This window comes from Elaeis guineensis, chromosome 5, assembly GCF_000442705.2.
Source record: "Elaeis guineensis isolate ETL-2024a chromosome 5, EG11, whole genome shotgun sequence".
NCBI lineage: Eukaryota > Viridiplantae > Streptophyta > Magnoliopsida > Arecales > Arecaceae > Elaeis > Elaeis guineensis.
In genome coordinates this window covers 18,500,042-18,522,096 of record NC_025997.2, presented here as the reverse complement: position 1 = coordinate 18,522,096, position 22,055 = coordinate 18,500,042, and the positions used below count along the sequence as shown (strand labels likewise).

The window sequence follows — 22,055 nt, the reverse complement described above, 5'->3', positions numbered from 1 at the left end:
TCTCTGCAACTCTGCATCCTTCGGACCAGCCTAGGTTTGTTCCAGAACTCTCCTTTTTTTTCTCTTGCTATTCTTCTTCCATTTTTCTTCCTTTACATTCCACCTGTTAGATTTTCCACGAATGTCCCGTTCCATATTTTTCTCAATTTTTTCGAGATTTTTAAGATTTTCACTCGATTCAAAATATCCTCCAACACTTTCTCCTCTAGCAGTTCTAGGAGTTCATCTGTGATCCATCCATTGTAGAAGTTCGGATGGAGTTCGACTCTTGTAGGAGCTCGGATGAAATCTGAAAGGCGATCGACCGTCGTAGAAACTTGGACGGAGTCTGGTTACATAGACATCCTGCTGTTGGAGAAGCTCAGACATTGATGAAGTCCGAAAAAAGTTCGGAGTAAAGTTGCCCGTGGCAAGAGGAAGTCTGGAAGAGATTCAGAGGGTAGCCAATCACTGTAGAAAGCCGGCTAATAATGAAGCATAGAGAGTATTTGGAGCAGTCCGATAGATGAATGGGGGAGCTCATTATCGGAGAAGTTCGGATGGTATTATGGAAGCTCGGACAGTCGAGGGAGTTCAGAAAGATGCCACACAAGATCGAAAGCCAGAAAAGCCCTAGAAGGGTCGACCTTTTACAAACTTCGACTGGGAGTATTTTATACCCAACAATTCTAATTCTTGATACAAATTCATTCTTAAATCATTTCATAACAAAAAGGTCAATACATCAAATATTGATCAGAAACAGAACCATTCATTTTCTTATTATCAAAATCAACATCTCATAGATTTTTAATATTTTAAAATTTTAAAATCATAATCTCATTTTCTATAAAAATAATGTTCAATATCTCATGACTAGATCAAAATCAAACCTATCTCTTGTAAATAGAAAAAAATTAATATCTTAATTCTTGAATAAAAATTTTATTTTTTTCAAAATACTATCTGCTCTTAATAAATCAACCCATCATAAGAAAGGAAAACATGTTTATGTGAATCATATGATGACATCCTAATCAATCAAAATTTAAAAATATTTTCTCTTAGTCATACTTTCAAAGGTTGGAGATTCACTATTTTAATCTCATCCTCAAACTTTTGATATTTTAATTTTCTATGCAACTTCATCATTAAATTATTTCACGAAGAAAAGATCAATATTACCAATATTGATTAGAATCAAGACCACTATTTTTTATCATCAAAATTAGTCTCTCAATTCTAGATAAGGATATCAAATTTCTTACCAAAAATTCTTAACTATTCATGACTTAAATCAATTTATCACAAGATCATAAATAAATTTTACCATATTCTTCATAGATAAACTTTTGAGTATAAAAATCTAAGATCAAAATCAATATTCAAAAAATAATTTCAAACTTTTTTTCTAATAAATAGAGAATTATTCAATTCTAGGATAAAAAAAATTTATCTCTAAATATTCTAAATCTAAAATAAAAACTCAAGGGTCCACTCATTCTAGAATTAGGATGCTAAATATTTTCGTAGCATAGTAGATGAAAGAACTACTTTTGAAAATCACATTAAGAATATTCAAAATAATTTAAAATTTTAAAAATATTATTCTTTCTAATATCAATAAATTTTTTGTATCAAATCATATCATCTATCTTAATTCTTTAACTCAAATAGTCAATATTCCTGATTTACTCAAAATAATCCAAATCACCATGCTTTTGTTATGCACTCTGTTTTAACAATCAAAATTTTTTAGATTCATAAAAGAATTTTTTTGATCAGATTATTTCTTTATCTTATCAATGAAAAAAATCTACACTTTCAAATTTTAATTGAAGTCAAAGATTAACTTTCAATTCTCATTCCTATTTTTGTTGGTGTACAATAATCTTAATTAACCTTTGAGTCTAATATTACATTTAAAACCATCATATAGATTTACAATAATCAATATAAATCAAATCTTAATTCTCATATTAATTTAATTAGATAATTCTAAATCAAAATTTTATAAGTCAAATCGATAAGAAAACCCTTCGATGCTTCATCAAATTAGGACATAATCAGAATATTTAAAAATTTTAAATCATTTTTTTTCTAAAATTTCTATCATCAAGATCCTTAATATCTATCAAGTATCCTTTCATAACAATCATACAAGCCTCAAAAATCAAATCTCCATTTAGTAGTAGATTTAATTAGGGACCTCATTAACAAAAGCACAGGAACTACATATCAATTCCTAAATCCAAAATTTTAAATTGCAAATTCACATAGGTCCCATAATCTCAAATAAATATAAATCAGATCTTTTATCTTAATCTAAAGATAGTGGTCTTTTATTAACAACCTCAACAATAATATTAAAAAATTCTTTGATCAACTTAGATACGAAATTTTTAAATTAAAATTTCATATACATCATGTAGTCTCCAAGAGACATAAATAAGATCTATTATTTAGATTCAAGGATGATAATCAAAGATTCTAATACAATGAATATCTTACAATTTTATAATCGATTTCATCAATAAGAATAGACTTCTTTGCAATATCTCCAAATATGTATTCATCCTAATATGCCACTTTATACATGATCCACATACCAAGTTCAATATCAATAAATATTCTAATCAAGTATCATAAAAGACTTTTTTAGTCCATCCTGAAATAATATTTTATCATCAAATTTTTATCTTACCAATAATAAGCAACTTTTTAACTAGGAGTAATATCATAGTATTATTCTCACATCGAATTTGAGCTTATGATTCACTTAAATAATCAATGATCAAATTAATAACTATAATACATAATAAAATTTTATATCAATCTTTTTGTAATTACTTTCGATCAAAATCTAAGTAATCATATCATGATCTATAGATCATCCATCATATTTTAAATGTTACGTGTCATAATCTCTTGTGGTTCTTTCATACATAATCTCAATATTTAATCAAAAATCATAAAGATTTCTCACACTACAATCATCAAAGATCTACACCATAATGTCCCTAGTGTCTATCTACTTATACTCATCCTAGATTTGATTCTATATATCATAGTTCATCTACTAATGCTCTGATATTACTTTAATTGTCATGTCTCCGATCCGAGTTCGTGAGCCAAAGGTCGTGGCAACCACCGCATACTCATAGAAAACTCTTCCTATAAGCATGCAAGGCATCTTATCATGCTATCCTAAAATAACGACAGAATAATTAGTCAATAATTTAAATTTAAAATATAACAATCTAAATTTTAACTTTAATATCTCAATAAATTTAATAATATTCAATACACCTTACATCAAATTTAATAAGACTTTCAGTCTAAAATAAAAGTATGGAGGTTCTGCTTCTTATCACTCTTTCATTCATATCTTGTATCATCTTAATTCATCAACATCTGTAAAAATAGTAAAAATTGGAGTAATGAGCTAGACAGCCTAGTAAGCAATGATCACTTTATATAGATTTCATTAGGCATTAAAGCAAATAATCATTTATAGAAAATAAGCATATAGAGTTCATCAATTCGAAATCAATTATGCAATAAAATTCATGCTAAATTTATTTTTTTTAAAAAACTTCAAGTTTCTTTCGAGATTTCAATTTCTTTCATTCTTAAGTTCTTTTCATCAACCATGAGCTATGATCATATTTTCTTTATGGCAGGATCATAACACCGCGTATCATCTTGCGGTAAACTGTGAATCATTTGGCAGCAAAATCTTTTGGAACCGCTGGTCTCGCTGGCAGTTTGTCGCTGGTCTCACTGACGATATGTCACTGGTCTCGCTGGTAACATAAACCCTCAGCATAAGTCAATTGCTAATATATATGCCCCCATTGGCGGAGTCCTTTACATAGTCAGGTTATCAATTCATATTATTCTTATATCAAAATTCTTCATAAATCATATTTCTTATTCTAATTCAATAAAAAATATATAATTATTTGGTATCGAAATCAATCGACATAATGCATAATAAAATTAAAATATTCAATTATGCTTCATCATAACATTTCAAAATAAGATATTTTTTATAACAAAATATCATTCATCCAATTCATGAATTATTTCATAAATCATGTTAGAAAAATATATTATAATTTATCGATAAATCTGAAAAAAGTGAAACATTACTTACCTCGAACGCATTCCAATAAATCCACATAATTCTATAAATTTTCTTTCAAAATCTTTTTTCGTAGATCATATCGCAATATCCCATGATCAAACATCCATAATCCTATACAAGATCAATTTCAATAATTAGAAAGAACATGAATAATTAAAAAGATAGAATTGATGGATACCCGTATCTCATCATCCAGATTGATCCGATCTTCTAATTTCATCTGGTTAAAATTCAATTAGGACATAAATGATTTAAAATTTGGCTACCGGATCAAATCAGATTTTTAAAGTGATAGGGTCGAGATTCCTTCATTGGATTCATCAATCAAGTAGAGAGAAAAATTAGAGGAGAGAAAATTCATGAAGTATAATTCAAATTGATTAGGTGCCACAATCTAACATCTCGATTAATGAAATCAAAATGATCTAATCAAGTCATGGTTAAATCGAGATCATGGATGATCATATCTAATGGTTCATGATTTGATCAAGGTGCTGGCATACTACCTGACAACCACAGATTAGGATGCTTCTACTAGAATCGTTCAAACTCATCATCACTCTTCTCATAATTTTAGAAAATTGTAGGAGAGAGAAAAATTTAGAGAGAAAAAATTTTAGAGAGAAAAAATGGAGAGAGAAATTAGAGAAAGAAATTGAAGTTCTAGAGAGAGGAGAACAGAGAGGAAAAAGAGGGAGAGAGAGAGAGGAGAGAGAAAATCTATTTTTTTTCTTTTTCTTTTCTTTCTTCCTTCTTCTTCTTCCCGTGGTTCTTTTGAGCAAAAACAGGGGACCATGTGGTCCCTCCCTTGTTCGACCGATCAAAGGCCGCGGTCAGTGCGACGGTGGCCAAGACCTCTTGGGGAAAGAAGATAGGGAGATGGGGGTCATGCTAAAGGGGTGTGGCACCACGGGTAGTGGAGCCGGTGGCCGAAAAAGAGAAAAAATGGCTCAACCGAACAGGAAAAAACAGGATCTCCTTTCCTTCTCGATTTTCTGACAAAATCGATGGCTGACGGTGAGGTTTGGAGCCAAAGGAGAAAGGGAAGAGGAAGAGAAAGAAAAGTTGGAGCCTTACCTGAGCTCCGGGCATCTCCGGCCTCTGTTTTCCGACGAGCTTGGTGAAAGGGTTCCATGAAGAAGAAGAAGAAGAGAGCAGAAACTTTAATTTTAACGACGCTTCGACAGCCGATCGAGGTTCTTAGGAGAGGGGAGAGCTTTTTATAAGAGCCGTAGGACCTCCGTGGTCCTAGGACTCCCGATCCAACTGGCTCGTCGGAGAAGAAGACTCCTATCGGGAGTCTTCTTCCCTTTTTTTTTTGTTATGGGCTTTGTGGGCTGGGTTTAAGGCCTAAATGACCGGATCATAATAGATATTGCACGCCACAATATTCTTTTTGCTATTAAAAAGAAGAATGAGTATAAGGGGTACAATGCTGAGACTCCCATGTTCATAAGACAGTCTTTTGATTTGGTGTTCATAAGAGAGTCATACGATTAAATGCTCATTGCTATCTGAAGAGCCAATGAAATGGAGCAATTAGTTGGCCCATTGGGTTGTGATCTCACCGCTAGCTATGGTAGTAGAAGGATAAATTAAGTCTTAATTGTCATAGGCAATAATGCCGAAAACGTATACTAGACATTAATTAATGAAAATAATAAAATATATAAAAGATTATTTCGATAAGATTGATTGAATTTGGATTCAAATTCGATTAGATCAAAACTGGATGATGTGGATCTTATATCGATGATCTAAACTATTAATGTGATTTACTATCTCAAAATTACTTGTATACAAAAAATCATATAATTTGAAGACTTTTAGCCTATGTATCATCAAGTGATCAAAAAATATATCTAATTCAATTTTATTTAGGTTGTTCAATTTTCGATTACTTGATGCATAAGCTAGAGATCTTCAAATCATATAATTTTTTATATACAAGTAGTTTTGAGATAGTAAATCATACTTAATTTTTTGGATCATTAATGTAGGATCTTTATTATAGAGTTTTAATCTGATCGGATCTGAGTCCAAATCTGATCGACCTAATTCTGATTTAATGCTCTCTCTCTTTATATATATATATATATATATATATATATATATATATATATATATATATATATATATATATATAAAGCTTATCTCATTTGATTAGGTCAATTAAGATAAATATACAGCAGCATTGGAAGCCTTGTCTACTCAGGCGAACAACAATCTGAATCTAAAACCGTCGGCTTGGATGTGTGTGATTAGAAGTTTGATTCATTAGCCATCTTTAAAGTCTTATAGTCCATATATTCCATACTCAACATACCAAAAGCTATGATATATAGGAAAATCAAAATCTAAATACCATACTGGATATTGATGAGATACTGCCGTGGTTTGCGGGCAAAATTGTAACCCCGCTTTGGTTGGCCAAACAAATGGGGGCTTAGCCAAGAAGTAACTCGCATCGTTAGTAACAACATAAATTACCAAACAAGCAACCGCAAGTCCCTGAGTACAAAATAAACAGACGAGGCACTTTATTACACGGCCATCTTTCTTTCAGATATACTTTATTTTTAAGTTTCTTTTATCAAAGTTTGATGACATTGTTGAAAGCTTTAAGAAAGCTGGCAGGCATTCCCTTCATGATGAGTAAACCAGATTGGTTTATTTATCTAGTTATTTATTTTAGAAGACCACCCAGGAACAAACCCAAGCACGTTAAGCATAGGCCCTAGGGTTGGCCAGGAGGTAGGCCTCTGCGGCCTTGATGATCCCTGTCACTGCTTCCTTTCCCTTGGTGATCTCATCCTTCATCTCTACTCCTGGAAAGGCTTATAGGTTGTGACCACCTTGCACACACACCCTCCCTTGCTGGTTGGCTCGAACTTGAAATGGGACGATGCCGACTCTATCTTCTTCCCGAGATCGCCACCTTCGACCAGGCTCTGCTTGCACTCAAACTTGTCATGGTCCACAAAGTCCAGACGCTCTTTCACATAGCCAAAAGGCATTACTACAAATATTGGGACCATGGTGTGAGCATCAACTTGGAATACATATGAAATAAATATATGTATATATATAGGACTAGGAAATTTATCAGAGTATACCTGACGTGAAGTTGATCTGCCTGATACTTCCAACACCGCCATCACCTTGGATACCAGCGGCACTTGCGACGATGTTGGGGACGAGCTTAGGAGCGAGGTTGTGCCAGTCGAGGAAGGTCTTGAACAGCCTTGCGGCGGGGGCTTGGGACTCCACCTCGAGGGTCCAACTGGTGGGACTCATGGTTGATCGGATTCCTTCTCGGACTTATAGTAAGTTTTGGTAGGTGGAGTTGAGATGGAGAATTTGTGAGCAATGGATGAGGGTTTTATATATAGAGGTTTTGTGTGGAATGGTAGGTATGCAACCATGCAGTACGCGTGCGTTCTTTGTTGAACTATGACTAACAAAGAAGGGAGGAAAGATTGTGCGTGGAAGCGAGCTTGGTAAGTTTTTTTATTTTGTTTTGTTTTTTGTTTTTTATTTATTTATTATTATTATTATTATTTTACCTGTCAGGAAGAAAGCTAGGTTGGTGGCTCACATCAAGGCAGGATTTTCGTGACTAGCAACGTTTGGAGGAAGGCATAATCAAAGAATATTTATGTTGGCCAAAGTAGCTTGTGACGGGCATAACTATTTCAAGGAAGCTTTGTCATGAGGTAGCATTCCCCGGTATAAGAGCTTCTTTCATCTCCGCTTTACGTTCTGATGGGCCAAAACACACCATTTAAAGATTGAGAATTTTGTGCACCACTGGCGGCATAACAAATCTGACGTAGAGCACACTATTTTATCTCATTGATCTACAAAGTCATTATTTTTTAATATATATTTAATATCTATAGTTTTAATTTTTTTTTAAAATTTTAAATAACAGAAATATTCCTATTCTTTGAAAAAATTATGACATCCTATATCCATATTATGATATCTTGTAGATAAAATTTATAACTTTTTGGATGTAGGATGTCATAATATAGCATAAGATGTCATAATATGCATAGTATGTTATAATCTTTTTTAGGATTGTGCTACTGTACTCCAAAAGCTATTTTGATCTTTTTATTATGAAATTTTTTTAACTATCAGGATGAATGGCACTGATTTATCCATGAATAAGTAAATTTAACTGATGTTGTGCATGGTTGGTGCAGTAAATTATGTCAAAGTAGATGGCTAATCTCCTACCACCTCTTCACCGTGTCCTGCATCCATCCCAGACGTTGCGGCGCTCCCATGCTTGCACACACCCACCCCCGTCGCCAATCCACACCCCCTTCCTAATTGACCCCCCAGGTCGCTGAGGTCGTTGCCAGAGGTGGCGACACAGGGGACAAGGATCACGGTCGGTGAGGAACGAATTGCGGGAGAAGGAGGAGAGCCACTTGGAGATCATGGGATCGCCACTACTCAGAGATCCTGGGAGTGGGAGATTACTGTATGAGAGGAAGGAGGGAGGAGGAGGATTGTGTGAGGAGATCATGAAAAATTATTGCTTGAGGAGGTGGACAGTGCGAGGAGAGGCGGTGAGGGGAGAGCCTCGGCATGGGAGGTGGCTGATACAGTGGAGACGTGACGATAGAATGGGGCTAGGAGAAGCAGAGAGGAGGCTGAGGCAGTCGATGCGGCGGAGAGGCGGAAAGGGGATGGCACGAGGAGAGGGAGAAGGAGGAGGAGAGCTAGGCGGCGAGGGAGGGGGCTAGCTTGGGAGGTGGCTGACATGGGGCTAGAGCAGCCGACGCAGGGGAGAGGCAACAAGGGGGCGGCACGAGGAGGGGAAGGAAGAGAGGCGGCAAGGGAAAGGAAGGAGGAAGAGGGGCGGCGAGGATGAGGGGAGGAAGCCGGCATAGGAGGCGGTCATCGTGGTGGAGAGGAGGCTGAGGGGTCGATGTGGAGGAGTGGCGGCTAGAGAATGGCACAAGGAGAGGGAGGAGGAGGAGAGACAGTGAGGGGAGGGGGCCAACGTGGGAGGCGGTCTATGCGGGACTAAAAGCGGCCGATGCAGAGGAGAAGTCGCAAAGGGCTGCGCTACACGTGGAGAGGGAGGAGGGGTGGCTAGGAAAGGGGGCCGGCGAGGGATGCGGCTGAAAGGAAGAGGAATGCCCTTTTTCATGAGTTCAAAATTACTTAATTATCCTTATTAATAAAAAATTATTAAAGGAGCATCGAAGCAAAACTCTTTTTTTCAAAAAATAGAGGTATTTTTATCGTTCAAAATTTTCAAATAAAAAAATAAAACTGCAGACATTAAATGCGTGTTGAAAAGTGATCGGACAAAAATACTCTTTCCATATTATGACATCCTGGACCAAATTATAACTTCCTGTTGGGTATAAAATACCCACAGCCGGAACCCTCAACGGAATCGACATCTGCGCAGCTCCGCCCGGACTCCTACAGGAGCCGGGCTCCACCGCCGACAGCAAGTGCAGCTCCGCCCGGACTCCTACGGGAGCCGGGCTCCACCGCCGACAGCAAGTGCAGCTCCGCCCGGACTCCTACGGGAGTCGGGCCCCACCGACGACATCAGCGCAGCTCCGCCCGGACTCCTACAGGAGCCGGGCTCCACCGCCAACATCAGAACAGCTCCGCCCGGACTCCTACGGGAGCCGGGCTCCGCTCTCAGTATCAACCGATGGTAAGCTCCATCCGGACTCCTACCAGAGCCGGACTTCACCCTTAACTTTGATTGCAGTGCAGCTCCGCCCGGACTCCTACGGGAGCCGGGCTCCACCGCCGACAGCAAGTGCAGCTCCGCCCGGACTCCTACGGGAGCCGGGCTCCACCGCCGACAGCAAGTGCAGCTCCGCCCGGACTCCTACGGGAGCCGGGCCCCACCGACGACAGCAGCGCAGCTCCGCCCGGACTCCTATGGGAGCCAGGCTCCGCCCTCAGTTTCAACTGCTGGTAAGCTCCATCCGGACTCCTACGAGAGCCGGACTTCGCCTTTAATTTTAAATTGCAGGAGGACTTCGCCCGTGCTCTTAAGGGAGCCGAGCTTCATCTCCGACGCCAACGACTACAGCCGTAAGCAGACTCCGCCCGGACTCCTACGAGAGCCGGGTTCCGCCCGCAACTTCGGCTCCGAGAGGGTTCCGCCCGGACTCCCCCGGGAGTAGGGCTCCACCCACGACCCCAACCGCCAGGAGGAGCTCTCCCGGACCTCAACAGAAACCGGGCTCCGGCCGCTGTCGAGCTTCAATCGACAGATCCACGCCCCCTGACAGGCCACCAAAACGACCACGACCCTGCTCCACTTCCTGTGGCGGACTCCGCGTAGTTCCATCATTCCCTGACAGGCCGCAGTAACCATCGCCACCCTGCTCCACTTCCTGTGGCGGATTCCGCACAGCTCCACTATCCCCTGGCAGGCCACAATAACGGCCACGAACCTGCTCCACCTCCTGCGACGGATACCATGCGATTCTCCTATCCGCTGGCAAGTCACGACAACGGACGCTGCTCCACCCCTCATAACAGATTCCACGTGGCGGGCCGCGGTGATGGCCACGTGTCTGCTCCACCGTCTTTCACAATCAATTTCCCTGACCATGGGCGGCCCACTACCAGGCGGTTACAAACGTCGCCATCAATCCGTTGCCTCCTCCTCCTATAAAAGGGAGACCCAGATACGTTATTCTTTAAGCTCATTCTTCCTTATCTCAAAACTCTGCTAAATTCTCCGTTCGAGCACTCCATTCTTGATGAGGTAGAAAACTGACTTGAGCGTCGGAGGGTCTTGCCGGAGCAATCCCACCTCCGGTTTAGACTTCTCTTGCAGGTCCCGGCGGCGATCGCGGCTTCCCCGACTCCAGCTTCTCCGGCGCAAGCGGATTTTTGCACCAACAGGGCTGGCGCTAGAGGAAGGGGCCTGTCTTCGCAGCACCCTTGTTCTTGAAGGAGCGCTCAACGGACCTGCTTCCGGCCATCTCTCCGTCATCCACTCCTAATCCTCCCCCGCGAGATCGACACTCGATGCCTCCGCGCAAGGCGTCCACCCGGCGGTCCACGGCCTCCGCGGCCAGATCTCAGGCTCCGGCCTCCCCTCCCGTTTCTCAGCCTCCTCCTCCTCCCCCTCCGGCGGCGGCGATCGGCGCGGAGCAGTTTGACTTGCTGGCGCAGCAGGTCAAAGGCCTCGTCGAGGCCGTACAAGCAATACAGCAGCAGCAGCAGCCGCAGGCGTCGGCGCATCCGGAGGGGGCATCTCCGGAATGCCAGAACCCGGCGGTGGGGCGGGCCACCTAGGCCAGCCCCCCCGTCCTTCTTGGGAAGGCGAATCTGAGGGTAGAGAGCCCTCAATCGGACCACGACTCCACCCCTGGGAGATCCCTGCCCCCGTTCTGCCAAAGGACCCTCGAGACTCGGAGTCGAGAGGACTTCCTGGACCGGAGGCTCCAGGAGATGAACCGGCGGATCGAAGAACTCCGCCATGCGCCTCCCGTTTATGGTGAGGATATCTGCACTGACCCTCCCTTCTCCCAAATGATTATGCAGGAACCGATCCCGCCGAATTTCAAGCTCCCCCAGTTTGAAAGCTACGACGGGACGTCGGACCCGGTGGACCATCTGGAGGCCTTCCAGACGATGATGCTGCTTCATGGTGCTCCCGACGCCATCTTGTGCCGGGCTTTCCCATCTACTTTGAAGGGAGCAGCAAGGAACTGGTACTCGGCTCTGAAGCCGGGTACCATATTCTCCTTCGATCAAATGAGCCGCCAATTCGTGGCCCATTTTGTCAGCAGTCGGCGTCCCCGGAAAGGTTCGGAGTCCCTCATCAACATCAAGCAGAGGGAAGGGGAGTCCATCCGGGCCTACGTCAACCGCTTCAACATCGCGGCGTTGGAGGTCCGGAACTTGGACCAGTCAGTTGCCATGGCCGCCCTGAAGGGTGGCCTTCAGAAGAATGACCTCTTGTACTCCCTGAAGAAGAAGTACCCCAGGGATTTGCTGATCTACTGGCTTGGGCTGAAGGATACGCCCGAGCGGAAGAGGCCTTCAAAATGAAGGACGAAGAGACTGCGAGGGAGCGTCAGGCGGGAGATTCTGGTAAGCCCGCAGTCGAGAAGAGGCCAAAGGAAGCCCGGCCTCGCTCCCGATCCCCTCCTGGACATAAGCGCGCCCATACTCCCCCCAGGGTGCGCAGGCAGAGAAGCCCGGACAACAGGTTTCGGCGGGGTTCCCCGCCAGAGAAATTCCGCAACTACGCCCCCCTCAATGCCTCGAGGGCCCAGGTGCTGATGGAGGTCAGGGAGCAGCTCCCTAGGCCAGAGAGGATGCGCACGCATCCCGGGAAGCGCAACCCCAACAAGTTCTACCTCTACCACCGCGACCACGGCCACGACACCGAAGAATGCATCCAGCTCCAAGACGAGATCGAGGAGCTCATCCGGCGAGGTCGACTCGACAGGTTCATCCACCGCAGGCCTGAGGGTAGGGGAGACCGGCCAAGAGCCCTCCCACCGCCCGAACTGCAGAAAAGGGAAGAGCAGCCCGGGGACCGGCCTCCTATCGGGACCATCGACTCCATCGCCGGAGGGCCTCAAGGAGGAGCGGGAGAACTATAAATATATCACTTACTATTTCATTTTGAATCTACTCTTCTTTCTAGCTAACGTGCCCCTCCTACTTACCTCCTACTTAACATGAATGTATTATGACTGAATATGACCCCTCCAAAAACAACGGCCATGTCGGGAACAGGAGGAGGACCTCGTCCTGACATGAGCAAAGTCAAAGGCCCGGTTCTTTTAGACCGGATGGGGGGAGAGGCCTTGCAACGCCCTAATGTGCCCCCACAGCCCTGTTAGGGACAGGAGGAGAACCTCGCCCTAACTTGAGCAAAGTCAAAGGCCCGGTTCTTTTAGACCAGACGGGGGAGAGGCCTTACAACACCCTAATGTGCCCCCACAGCCCTGTTAGGGACAGGAGGAGAACCTCGCCCTAACTTGAGCAAAGTCAAAGGCCCAATTCTTTTAGACCGGATGGGGGGAGAGGCCTTGCAATGCCCTAATGTGCCCCCACAGCCCTGTTAGGGACAGGAGGAGAACCTCGCCCTAACTTGAGCAGAGTCAAAGGCCCGATTCTTTTAGACTGGATGGGGGGAGAGGCCTTGCAACGTCCTAATGTGCCCCCACAGCCCTGTTAGGGACAGGAGGAGAACCTCGCCCTAACTTGAGCAAAGTCAAAGGCCCGATTCTTTTAGATCGGACGGGGGGAGAGGCCTTACAACGCCCTAATGTGCCCCCACAGCCCTGTTAGGGACAGGAGAAGAACCTCGCCCTAACTTGAGCAAAGTCAAAGGCCCGGTTCTTTTAGATCGGATGGGGAGAGAGGCCTTGCAATGCCCTAATGTGCCCCCACAGCCCTATCAGGAACAGGAGGAGAACCTCATCCTGACATGAGCAAAATGGAAAGCCCGGACTCCTACGGGAGCCGGGTCCCTACGCCAAAGAAGACTTCACCCGGACTCCTACGGGAGCCGGGTTCCGCCGCCAAGAAGACTTCACCCGGACTCCTACGGGAGCCAGGTTCCGCCGCCAAGAAGACTTCACCCGGACTCCTATGGGAGCCAGGTTCCACCGCCAAAGAGACTTCACCCGGACTCCTACGGGAGCCGGGTCCCTATGCCAAAGAAGACTTCACCCGGACCCCTACGAGAGCCGGGCTCCACCGCCAAAAGGATTTCACCCGGACTCCTACGGGAGCCGGGTTTCTACGCCAAAGAAGGCTTCACCCGGACTCCTACGGGAGCCGGGTTCCTACGACAAGGGAGACTCCACCCGGACTCCTACGGGAGCCGGGTCCCGCCGCAAAGAAGGCTTCGCCCGGACTCCTACGAGAACCGGGTTTCTACGCCAAAGGAGGCTTCACCCAGACTCCTACGAGAGCCGGGTTCCTGCGATGAGGAAGACTTCACCCGGACTCCTACGGGAGCCGGGTCCCGCCGCAAAGAAGGCTTCACCCGGACTCCTACGGGAATCGGGTTCCTACGACAAGGAAGACTTCGCCCGGACTCCCACGGAAGCCAGGCTCCGTCAGCCACTCCTGCAGCAGGGGTTAATAATGGCGGCGAGACCCGACCACACGACAAGGACGGATGGAAGGGAAGAGCCTCCCCCCACGACGACAAGTCGAACGACAGGAGAAGGTCAACAGACGACAACATCATGTTATGCGTGGACGAGGTAACGCAAAGCACCTTTTTCCATTTCCCATATGCATACTACAGGGCAGGACGGCCAGGGAAAGAAGAGCAAAACGACAAAAAACAAGGGGGTGATTACATGAAGACAAAAGAACTCTAAGGAGGCCCTGCTCCCTCCGACCTAGGGTTATCACTTCCATCTCTCGACCAGGACTGCCTCAGGCTCTCCACTCTTCTTCTAGTTCTTCCTTCTTCCGCAGCGTATCCTGGAGTGCCTGACGAAGTCGCCGACTTTCAGCCTTCGCTTCTCGACGCTGCTTCCGCAGAACTTCGGACTCCACCTCTGCGTCCGCGACGGCCCTCCGCTCAAGCGCCAGTTGGATGCTCACTTGTTGAAGCTCGGCTGTCTTCTCCCCAAGGGAGACAGAAATTCCCTCGACAGTGCCCCTCAGGGCTAGGAGCTCTTCGGCATCTTGGGCGTTGGCAAGCTGCACCCTAGTAACCAACTGCCTCTGGAGACGAACGACCTCGTCCGCCGCTTGACGGAATCTCCCTTTATACTCTTGTACCTGCCGGCGCCAGCTGGCCCGCTGCACATCGTGGCTCATCTCAGCATCTTGAAGCTGCTTCTGGAGGTCGGAGACCTTTTGTGACCATATCTGCTCATCCCGCACCGTGAGCCGGGATGAGTTCCCTTTCAGCTGGCCGATCCTCCTCTTCGCAGCTGACAGCTCCACCTTAAGGGCGCTGATCCTGGCTTCTTGAGCCCAAGTTTGGTCGCTGGCGCTCTTCGTGCATTCCTCGAGCTCCTTTGTGAAGTTCGCCTTCCTCCGGTTGTAGTCCATGATTGCCTTCACTTGGAGACTCCTGAAGTGGGCGGCCTCAGCGGCGGCCTCGGAATAGCATTTTTTCGACTTGCGGAGCTCGTCCTCCGACTTTTTCAACTTCTTCGTCAGGTGGAGGACCTCCTTTTTTAGCCGTTGGATAGTTGACTTCAGCGGGACCCCCAGGGGCAAGGGGAGTGCTTCGGCAGGACACTGCCATCGGAAGAAGCAAACGTCAAAGACCAACTCATTACAAGGAGAAAGGCAAAAAAGAAGGAGCAGGGGGAAGGAAAGGCCATCCACAATAAGACGTTCGACTTTATTGATTAATTTTGAAGACAAGCGGAAAAGAAATATGACGACAAAAGAAAGATACAAGATCGGAGGTCTCAGACCTCGGGGGCAGGGGGTGGAGAGCTCGGCGCGGGGGGTGCGACTGCGGTAGCGGCGGACGAAGGGGCGGCCTCGTCGTCAGACTCCTCCAAAAAGCCGAGATCAAGGTCGGGGTATCTACTGGCCACCCTCTCTCAACAGAGCTCGAACCCCTTGGTAAACGCCTCCAGACCGAACTGGACGTTCAGCTCCCTCATCTCCGCGGAAGCCTTGAACTCCTCCACCGCAAGGGTCCTGGCCTCCGAGACCAGAACCGGAGTTTGCTCGGCCAGATGGGCGACCTCGGCCTCCGCCTTCCTTGCCGACTCCTCCAAGCTTCGTCTCTCCTCCTCCTGGGCTCGTCTTTCCTCTTCCCGGTCTTGTCTCTCTCTCTCCAGGGCCTCCCGGAGGGCGGCCACCTCGGCCGTCTTCGCTTGAAGACGAGCAGCCTCGTCTTGGCAGCGCTCCTCCGCCCGAAGAAGGTCCCTTCTCATGCGGCCCGACGCCTCGACATAGGCGAAGAGCTGGTGCCCGATCTGCAAGGACAGATAGAGAATTACAACAAAGACCGAGCAACTGTGCAAGTAAAAATCCGCTTACCTCAAGAAAGGACCCCAAAGTGTCCCAGGCCCGCTGCTCGGGATCGGCGCGATCGATCCTCTCCACGACGTCGGACAGAATGCAACCATCGAGCAGCCGCCGGATCAGAGCCTTGTCGTTGAAGGGGTTCTCCGATCCCTCCTCGGAGCAGACGGACTCGTCTGCAGCGGCTCGGTGGCTGCTCACCCTGCGGGCCACCGATTTCCTCCTCCTCCCCGCGGCAGGCGCCTCCGTGGGGCGAACCTCCGGAACGGGGACCCCAGTCGGCGGGCTCCTTGGGGAAGCCCGGGGGGCCGCTGGCTCGGCATCCGAAGGAATGTCGATGGCCGGGGTCGCCTGGATGGGCGCGGCCAGGCTCGTCTCCTCCACCCTGGCCCTCTTCGCCGAACCGGAGGTCGTCGCGCCCTTCCTCTTCTGGGCTCTCATAGCCTTGGCGAGCATCCGCGTGGCTTCGACGTCCATTGCTAAAAAAAAAAAAAAAACAAAAAACAACATAAAATAGGAGAAGAAAAGAAGAAAGAAGAAGCAGCACCGATCAGTCCAGAGTCAAAAAAAAAAAAAAAAAAGAGAAAGAGAGAGAAGAAGAAGGCAAGAAAAGGAAAGATAAATACTTGCTGGATCCTGAGGGCTCAAGCCGATGTTGAAAAGAAGCTGCTCCCTCAGAAGGTTAGGAAGGGAAGGAGCGGGATAACTCAGAAGCTTCTGGGCAGCCTGGAGGTCGTCCTCTCCTAGGCTGGGAGCCCGACGGACGGAATCCCTCAGAGACCCCAAGGGGGCAGACCTAGTTCCAGGGTCGGGCAGTAGACAAAGAGAAATTTCCTCTTCCAGTTGTGAATCGAAGAAGGGGCGCCCTTCAGCAACCCCTTCTTACCGAACTGGGGGGAGAAGTACCACCAGTCCTTCGCTGAAGGATGGTGTTTGATGGTGTAGAAATGTCTGAACAGGGAGAGGGATGGCTGGACCTCGGCTATATGGCAGAGAGAGAGAAACCCTATCAAAAATCTAAAGGAATTCGGGGCGACAGAGGCGAGAGAAATGTCTAAGAAACGAAAGAAGGCGGCAACAAAGACAGGAAGCGGAAGCCGGAGTCCGGCACGGAATGCCTCCTGGTACAAACAAAAGCGACCAGGAGGGGGAGCGCTGGCCCGGTCAGAGGGGCCAGGAAGCTCCAGGTCGTACTCCGAAGGAACCCCATACCGAGCCCTTATCAGGAGGAGTTCGTCCGGAGTCGACGAACATGGAATGGCACCCGGTGCGAAAACCGGGCGAGGCCCTGCCCCGAACGCGGGTTCGTCTGCAGAAACGGGGGCCTGGGGGTTTGAAGCAGAAGAACTCCCAGAACTTACGGGGGCAGAAGAGTCGGAAGACATTTTTTTTTGCGGGGAGAACCTAAAGGGCCCTAGAAAGGCAGACCGAGAAGGGAACGAGACGCCGAAGGTCAACTCAGAAGAAGACACAAAAGAAATGAAAAGAGGAGAAGCCCCTAGGCGGTAAGAAGAAGAAGGTTGGCACTAACCTATCTTGCTCTGAGGGCCTGGGGAGCGAGAAACGGAAGGCGCCTACGGCTCGAGAGGGCGTTCGCTAGAGCAGACCCTCGGGGAGATGACAGGCGCCAGCAAGAAATCAGAAACGGAGTGGGACGCCTGAAGAGGGGAGGACGGGTTTAAATAGACCCTGGGATCCGGCGCCATAATGATCTCGAATCCCCCCAGGCCAGTCCGCGTCCGACGCGTGTCCCACTCCCCGTGGCAGACGGCTAAAGGCGGCTGGCAGTTGGCAGGGTCATAATTGCACCGTACCTAGGCCAGCGTACCTGCGGGGTCTTCGAAGCATCCCCTCGTACCGCCCCAATTCGAAAAGACTCCGGCACGCGCTCATTTAATGCCAAAATATCTGGGAGCGGCAGGGCGCGGGATTCGAAGGGACGGTTCTGGCTGTACCTCTGTGTACTTCCTTCGTTTGAAATTCAAAACTCGGATGTAGGGGGACTGGTGTTGGGTATAAAATACCCACAGCCGGAACCCTCAATGGAATCGACATCTGCGCAGCTCCGCCCGGACTCCTACGGGAGCCGGGCTCCACCGCCGACAGCAAGTGCAGCTCCGCCCGGACTCCTACGGGAGCCGGGCTCCACCGTCGACAGCAAGTGCAGCTCCGCCCGGACTCCTACGGGAGCCGGGCTCCACCGCCGACAGCAAGTGCAGCTCCGCCCGGACTCCTACGGGAGCCGGGCCCCACCGACGATATCAGCGCAGCTCCGCCCGGACTCCTACGGGAGCCGGGCTCCATCGCCAACATCAGAACAGCTCCGCCCGGACTCCTACGGGAGCCGGGCTCCGCTCTCAGTATCAACTGATGGTAAGCTCCATCCGGACTCCTACCAGAGCCGGACTTCACCCTTAACTTTGATTGCAGTGCAGCTCCGCCCGGACTCCTACGGGAGCCGGGCTCCACCGCCGACAGCAAGTGCAGCTCCGCCCGGACTCCTACGGGAGCCGGGCTCCACCGTCGACAGCAAGTGCAGCTCCGCCCGGACTCCTACGGGAGCCGGGCCCCACCGACGACAGCAGCACAGCTCCGCCCGGACTCCTACGGGAGCCGGGCTCCGCCCTCAGTTTCAACTGCTGGTAAGCTCCATCCGGACTCCTACGAGAGCCGGACTTCGCCTTTAATTTTAAATTGCAGGAGGACTTCGCCCGTGCTCTTAAGGGAGCCGAGCTTCATCTCCGACGCCAACGACTACAGCCGCAAGCAGACTCCGCCCGGACTCCTACGAGAGCCGGGTTCCGCCCGCAACTTCGGCTCCGAGAGGATTCCGCCCGGACTCCCCCGGGAGTAGGGCTCCACCCACGACCCCAACCGCCAGGAGGACCTCTCCCGGACCTCAACAGAAACTGGGCTCCGGCCGCTGTCGAGCTTCAATCGACAGATCCACGCCCCCTGACAGGCCACCAAAATGATCACGACCCTGCTCCACTTCCTGTGGCGGACTCCGCGCAGTTCCATCATTCCCTGACAGGCCGCAGTAACCATCGCCACCCTGCTCCACTTCCTGTGGCGGATTCCGCACAGCTCCACTATCCCCTGGCAGGCCACAATAACGGCCACGAACCTGCTCCACCTCCTGCGACGGATACCATGCGATTCTCCTATCCGCTGGCAAGTCACGACAACGGACGCTGCTCCACCCCTCATAACAGATTCCACGTGGCGGGCCGCGGTGATGGCCACGTGTCTGCTCCACCGTCTTTCGTAATCAATTCCCCTGACCATGGGCGGCCCACTACCAGGCGGTTACAAACGTCGCCATCAATCCGTTGCCTCCTCCTCCTATAAAAGGGAGACCCAGATACGTTATTCTTTAAGCTCATTCTTCCTTATCTCAAAACTCTGCTAAATTCTCCGTTCGAGCACTCCATTCTTGTTGAGGTAGAAAACTGACTTGAGCGTCGGAGGGTCTTACCGGAGCAACCCCACCTCCGGTTTAGACTTCCCTTGCAGGTCCCGACGGCGACCGCGGCTTCCCCGACTCCAGCTTCTCCGGCGCAAGCGGATTTTTGCACTAACACTTCCTATGCACACAAAGACATAATATGTTATAGAATATCATAATATACCATCGGATGTCATAATTTTTTTTGCACAAGATGTCATAATTATATAACACAGGATATCATAATATACCACAGAATGTTATAATTTTTTTCAAAGAATAGAGATATTTTCGTTATTTAAAATTTTTAAAAGAAAAAGAAGAACTGTAGGCATTAAATACCATTAGAAAGCGGTGACTACATAGACCAATCGAACAAGACGGTGCACTCCATGTTGGATTTTCTGCATCGCCGGCGATGCACAAAGAATTTTCTTTTAAAGATTTTCTTTGTCAGAGGATCGCCGGCCCCTGTTTTATTACTTCCTGAGAAAAATATAACACATAGCATTGGCCTATACAAGATAGGAGAGTTCAAAGAGGAGACTACTTACATCATAAGAAAAATTTTACCTAAAACTCTCTCTCTCTCTCTCTCTCTCTCTCTCTCTCTCTCTCTCCTCTCGCCCTATGAAACATCTTTTTATAGGCTCAGATGAATTACGGACATTTTTGGCCTACAAGCAAAGCAGTTTTCTCCTTCTTCAACTCACATGTCGGGCTGGGCCGGCAAAGGCCCACTCAAAGATCATGGAGCCCTAATCTGAACACAGCCCATCCGGACATGGGCAATGTAAGTGTTGGCACGCATGTCGCATGTCGCATGTCATGTGTAAAGTTCTGCGTATGATGTATTCTGACACATGGCATGCTGATAAATTTAGATGTCACAATTTTTTCTCAGAAAGTTCATATGATTTGTAAGCTATTTTAACAAAACTGATGGAAAAAATAATTTTAGCAACTAATTGTTTGTCCTTAACTACTCTCAGGTAGGAATCAGAGTTTGACGTGCATAGAGAAGTACTTGGGCTAGTGTGAGCTAGCACTGTGGATTGAGCCTAGTCTGGCTCATGCTACTAGATTAAGTGCAAGCTCTATCAAGTCTGGCCTAGCCTTCAATGGTTTGGGTGAGGCCCAAAATTGCCTCCAGCTGCTTCACCCTCGCAAGAGAGCCCAGCGCAACTGCTGCTTTGCTATCAGTGTATCATAAATAAAATAAGATATCTAAAGAGTCATTCTCCAGAAGAGTTGATGGAGCTATTTACCATGCAATAATTGGCCTGCTCCGACAGCTGAGGCTTTAATTTTTGCATTCAGTAACTTTGACAGTTCTAAAAATTGTCAATCATATTACATTGAAGGCCCCGAAAAAAAAAATGAAAAAGAAAATGTCCGAAATGACACAATCATGTTGTAGGGTATACTGTATATCATTTCCCAATATATTGCAGGTTGCAACTTTTGACGTGAAAGGAATCTGGCCTCTCGGCCAGACAAGAATGTCCTGAACCAAGGGCTCAATAGTCCAGATTAGATTATTAGGGTTCAAGTTGGGTTGGGCTAGATGTCTATATGTCAGTTCCCACTAATTGTCCCATTTCTGTTGTTGTTTTCCCAATTGCATGACCATGTTGAGACAAAGCATCTAGAGAAATTATCAAGAAAAAATTTAACGCCATTCGTTTGGACTTCTTTATTGTGAACAGGGAGTTTATCAACCCTAATGGCAAGCTCAATATTCTTGGTAGATAGCTAAAAGGACATCAAACCAAACACAGTCTCACCGACTCTCCAACACTGAATCACCCTTATTATGCACTTCAACATCAAATTTATTAATGTATTATTGCCGTTATCATTAGGCATAAGCGGTAGGGTTGGCCAGGAGGTAGGCTTCAGCAGCCTTGAAGATCCCCATCATAGTCTCCTTTGCCTTTGTTATCTCGTCCTTGACCTCAACTCCAGGTAAAAGCTTATAGCTTGCAACCACCTTGCACACACAACCTCCATTGCTGGTCGGCTCGAACTTGAAATGTGATGATGCCGACTCGATCTTGGTCCCGATATCGCCACCTTCGACAAGGCTTTGCTTGCATTCCAACTTGTCATGGTCCACAAAGTCTAGGCGCTCCTTGGCATAGCTAAAAGGCATTGCTACACAAGTAGGACCGCAAGGTTAACATTAACAAGTAGTACTAGATATATGTACATAGAAAGATAGGAAAATATCGCGTGTTTGAGTCTAAAACCTGAGGAGAATTGGAATTGCCTCATGCTACCCACACCACCATCACCTTCAATGCTGGCGGCACTCACGACGATCTCGGGGACAAGCTTAGGGGCCAGGTTGTGCCAGTCGAGGACTGCAGCCTTGAATAGCCTGGCAGCGGGGACTGGGGACTCGATCTCGCAGCTCCAACCAGAGGAACTCATGTTTTCTAGGATTGATATATATGGCTTGGCTACTTATTTCTATTGTGCAGTGGCTAATGG

At 47.1% G+C, this 22,055-nt stretch overlaps 1 protein-coding gene and 1 pseudogene across 1 annotated transcript; both read right to left on the bottom strand.

The window, feature by feature from the left end:
- Window positions 1-6,819: 6,819 nt before the first annotated feature.
- On the bottom strand, window positions 6,820-7,426 carry LOC105045612 (pathogenesis-related protein 1-like; annotated as a pseudogene).
- Window positions 7,427-21,216: 13,790 nt separating this feature from the next.
- Window positions 21,217-22,055, bottom strand: LOC140857786 (pathogenesis-related protein 1-like). The gene is made up of 2 exons (XM_073256976.1): window positions 21,812-22,055; window positions 21,217-21,716 (listed from the first exon to the last, which is right to left on the bottom strand). The coding sequence occupies exons 1-2, from the start codon at window positions 21,993-21,995 to the stop codon at window positions 21,421-21,423; spliced, it is 480 nt and encodes a 159-aa protein (XP_073113077.1). The 5' UTR covers window positions 21,996-22,055; the 3' UTR covers window positions 21,217-21,420.